The sequence below is a fragment of the Nicotiana sylvestris genome, chromosome 11 (assembly GCF_000393655.2).
Source record: "Nicotiana sylvestris chromosome 11, ASM39365v2, whole genome shotgun sequence".
Classification (NCBI taxonomy): domain Eukaryota; kingdom Viridiplantae; phylum Streptophyta; class Magnoliopsida; order Solanales; family Solanaceae; genus Nicotiana; species Nicotiana sylvestris.
In genome coordinates this window covers 77,702,286-77,705,708 of record NC_091067.1, presented here as the reverse complement: position 1 = coordinate 77,705,708, position 3,423 = coordinate 77,702,286, and the positions used below count along the sequence as shown (strand labels likewise).

Below are 3,423 nucleotides of genomic sequence, written 5' to 3'. Positions count from 1 at the left end.
TAGGGCATCTGCTTCAACATTTTCTTCCCTTGGTATGTGTGTAACTTTCCAATTTTGAAATTGTCTTATCAAATCCCGTACCTTTTCCAATTATTGTTGCATCCTTGCTTCCCTGGCTGTATAAGTCCCCAGCATTTGATTAACTGCGAGTTGTGAATCACTCTTTATTATAATCTGATTTATGCCAAGTTCTCGTACCAAGTTCTAAACTTGCAATCATAGCCTCATATTCTGCCTCATTATTAATTATAGAATGACATTTGATAGCTTGTCGAATGGTTTCACCTGTAGGTGGTACCAATACGATCCCTAAACCTGCACCTTTTACGTTAGATGAACCATCAGTGAATAAAGTCCAAGTTCCTGGGTTAGCTCCATTAAACACCTGTAATTCTTTTTCGACTTCTAGTTTCATCCCTTGGCTAAAATCAGTCACAAAATCATCTAACACTTGAGATTTTATAGCAGTTCTAGGTTGGTATGTGATTTCGTATTCACTTGATTCTATAGCCCACTTAGCCAATCTACCTGATAACTCATGCTTATGCAATATATTACGCAAGGGATAAGCAGTTACTACAGCAATAGGGTGACATTGAAAGTAATGTCTTAATTTCCTAGATGACATGATTAATGCAAGTGCAAGCTTTTCCAATTGAGGATATCGTGTCTCCGCATCTAACAAAGATTTACTAACATAATAGATCGGAGATTGTTTACTTTGGTCCTCACGGACTAAAACAGCACTTACCGATGCTTCAGAAACAGCAACGTAAATGATAAGTCTTTCCTTAGCCTTTGGTTTTGCCAGCATTAGTGGATTTGATAAGTACATTTTCAAATTTTTGAGCGCCTGCTGACATTCCTCAGTCCATTCTAAATGATCTTGCTTTTTAAGAGCTGAAAAGAATTTAAAGCATTTTTCTAATGATTTGGAAATGAATCTTTCCAAGGCTGCAATTCTTCCTGTTAATCTTTGAACTTCTTTTTTACTTGAAGCATATCAGGGATTTCTTCAATGGCCTTAATCTGTGCGAGATTTACTTCAATACCACGGTTAGAAACAAGAAACCCTAAAAGCTTACCTGATGCAACACCAAATGCACATTTCTCAGGATTTAACTTCATATTGAATTTGCGCAGAATTTGAAAAGTATCAGACAGGTGTGATATGTGATTTATCGAATGCTGAGTTTTAATGAGCATATCATCAATATAAACATCCATGGTTTTTCCCAAATGTTCTTGAAACATTATAGTAACCAGCCTCTGATATGTTGCACCAGCGTTTTTGAGACCAAAAGGCATTACTTTATAACAATAAGTCCCTCTGTCTGTTATAAATGATGTTTTTTCTTCATCTCCCGGATCCATTTTTATCTGATTATAACCTGAATATGCATCTAAAAAGCTTAATAGTTCATGCCTTGCAGTTGCATCAATTAGCTGATCTATATGTGGTATGGGAAATAAATCTTTAGGGCAAGCTTTATTAAGGTCTGTGTAATCTACACAAACTCGCCACTTACCATTCTTCTTTGGAACTACGACAGTATTGGCTAACCAATTAGGATACTTTAACTCGCGGATGGATCCAATCTTTAGCAATTTTTGAACCTCTTCTTGAATTACCTGATTCTTGAAAGTTCCTTGCTTTCTTTTCTTTTGCTTGACAGGAGGGTATGATGGGTCTTCATTTAATTTGTGAGTCATTACCTCCGGTGGTATCCCTGTCATGTCAGAGTGGGACTAAGCAAAACAGTCTATATTAGTTTTTAAGAATTCAATTAACTTACCTCTTATGCCTTAGCTAAGATTGGCCCCTACGTAGACTTTCTTATCAGGCCATTGAGCGAATAACACAACAGGCTTCAACTCAATTGTTGTTTTGATATTTTCGTTTTCTTCTGGTTCTTGAATAGTGTCAGGCCTTGAATCCATATATATTCGTCCCTATTCAGTTGAGGTTTGTGTTGTGGTGCCCTCAACTGTCTTCTATGATTACTATTTTCCTTCATTTTCTATACTTGAATCTGCTACAGAATTGATGCTCCTGGATGTATGTTGATCTCCACGAATTTGACATACTCCCCAAGGCGACAAAAATTTAATGACTTGATGCAAGGTTGAAGGAACAGCATCCATTTCATGGATCCATGGATCATATTGTAAGCCATATCCATATCTACTACTTGAAACATTGTAGCTTTAATGACTCCTTCTGCGAATGCGGTGAGTGTTACCTCTCCTTTCGTCACAACACTAGAATTGTCAAATCCAGATAGAGTATACGCCTTTGGTATTATTCTATCTTCTGCTTGCATATCACGTAGTACTCTTAGCAAAATAATGTTCATGGAACTACCTGGATCAATCAAAACTCATTTTACATTAGTATCATGTACAATTAGAGATATTACCAGTGTATCATTATGAGGGGTTAATACACCATCTGCATCTGCATCATTAAATGTAATGCTTTCTTCCTCTATGACATGTCGCACCCGTTTCCCCTGGGTAATTGTAACTTTGGAAATTTTGTTAGCTGCAGTGTATGATATGCCATTGATGTCTTCACCTCCGCTTATAACATTGACGGTTCTTTTGGGAGAAGGTGGCTTCAGGGGATCCTGCATGTTCTTCATGTAAGCTTGCTTACCTTTCTCACTGAACAACTCAGTGAGATATCCTTGTTTTAATAAATGATCAACTTCACTTTGTAAAAACCTACAATCTGTCGTTTTATGCCCATGGTCATTATGAAACTCGCACCAATGATCAGGGTTGCGCCTGTTTGGATTCGATCTCATCTCTTTTGTCCTTCGTACCTTATCTCACATGCTTCTCAAAACAGTTACGAGCTCGGAAGTGCTCACGTTGAAACTATAACCGCCAAATCTCGCCTTCAAATTTCTATCATCATCTCGTGACTCATAGGTATTTCGATCGTTTCTAAATCTTGATGAAGAACCTGACTCTCTATTCCTTGATCTGTGATCATACCTTTGATTATCCTGCTTTGATTGTGAGTCTTTTCCCGCAGGTCTCATGTATGGCTTGTACCTATTTTTACCGGATCTTTTTTCCGTCTCCGCACGTCTCGAACTTACCTTTTCTTTTTAAAGTCGTGGAATAGTATCTTCTTCTATCCTCAACTTCGTGATATACCTGTTGTAAACGTTATTCCACGTTGTAGCTGGGAATTTGCGAAGGCTTTCTTTGAGTCGCCTCGTAGCTTCTAAGCTTTTTTCATTCAAATTGCTTGTGAAAGCTATAGCTGCTCAGTTATCTGGTACACATGGTAATGTCATTCTTTCACGTTGGAATCTATCCACAAACTCCCTAAGCAATTCTGAGTCCCCTTGCTTGATCTTAAAAATATGTTCCATTCTTTTTTCGACTTTTTGAGCTCCCGAGTGTGCT

General features: G+C 37.7%; 1 protein-coding gene across 1 annotated transcript; it reads right to left on the bottom strand.

The window, feature by feature from the left end:
* Nucleotides 1-2,036: 2,036 nt before the first annotated feature.
* Nucleotides 2,037-2,810, bottom strand: LOC138881201 (uncharacterized). Its single transcript, XM_070161410.1, has 2 exons — nucleotides 2,450-2,810; nucleotides 2,037-2,365 (listed from the first exon to the last, which is right to left on the bottom strand). Exons 1-2 carry the CDS (start codon nucleotides 2,808-2,810, stop codon nucleotides 2,037-2,039), a joined length of 690 nt encoding a protein of 229 aa, XP_070017511.1.
* Between the last annotated feature and the right edge of the window lie 613 nt (nucleotides 2,811-3,423).

Bases quoted from the DNA above. Each gene is read 5' to 3' on its own strand.
- LOC138881201 (XM_070161410.1), bottom strand. From the start codon at position 2,810: ATGAGATCGAATCCAAACAGGCGCAACCCTGATCATTGGTGCGAGTTT. The intron at 2,366-2,449 runs GTGTATTAACCC...TGATTGATCCAG, and splicing joins TAATGATGCAGATGCAGATG to GTAGTTCCATGAACATTATT.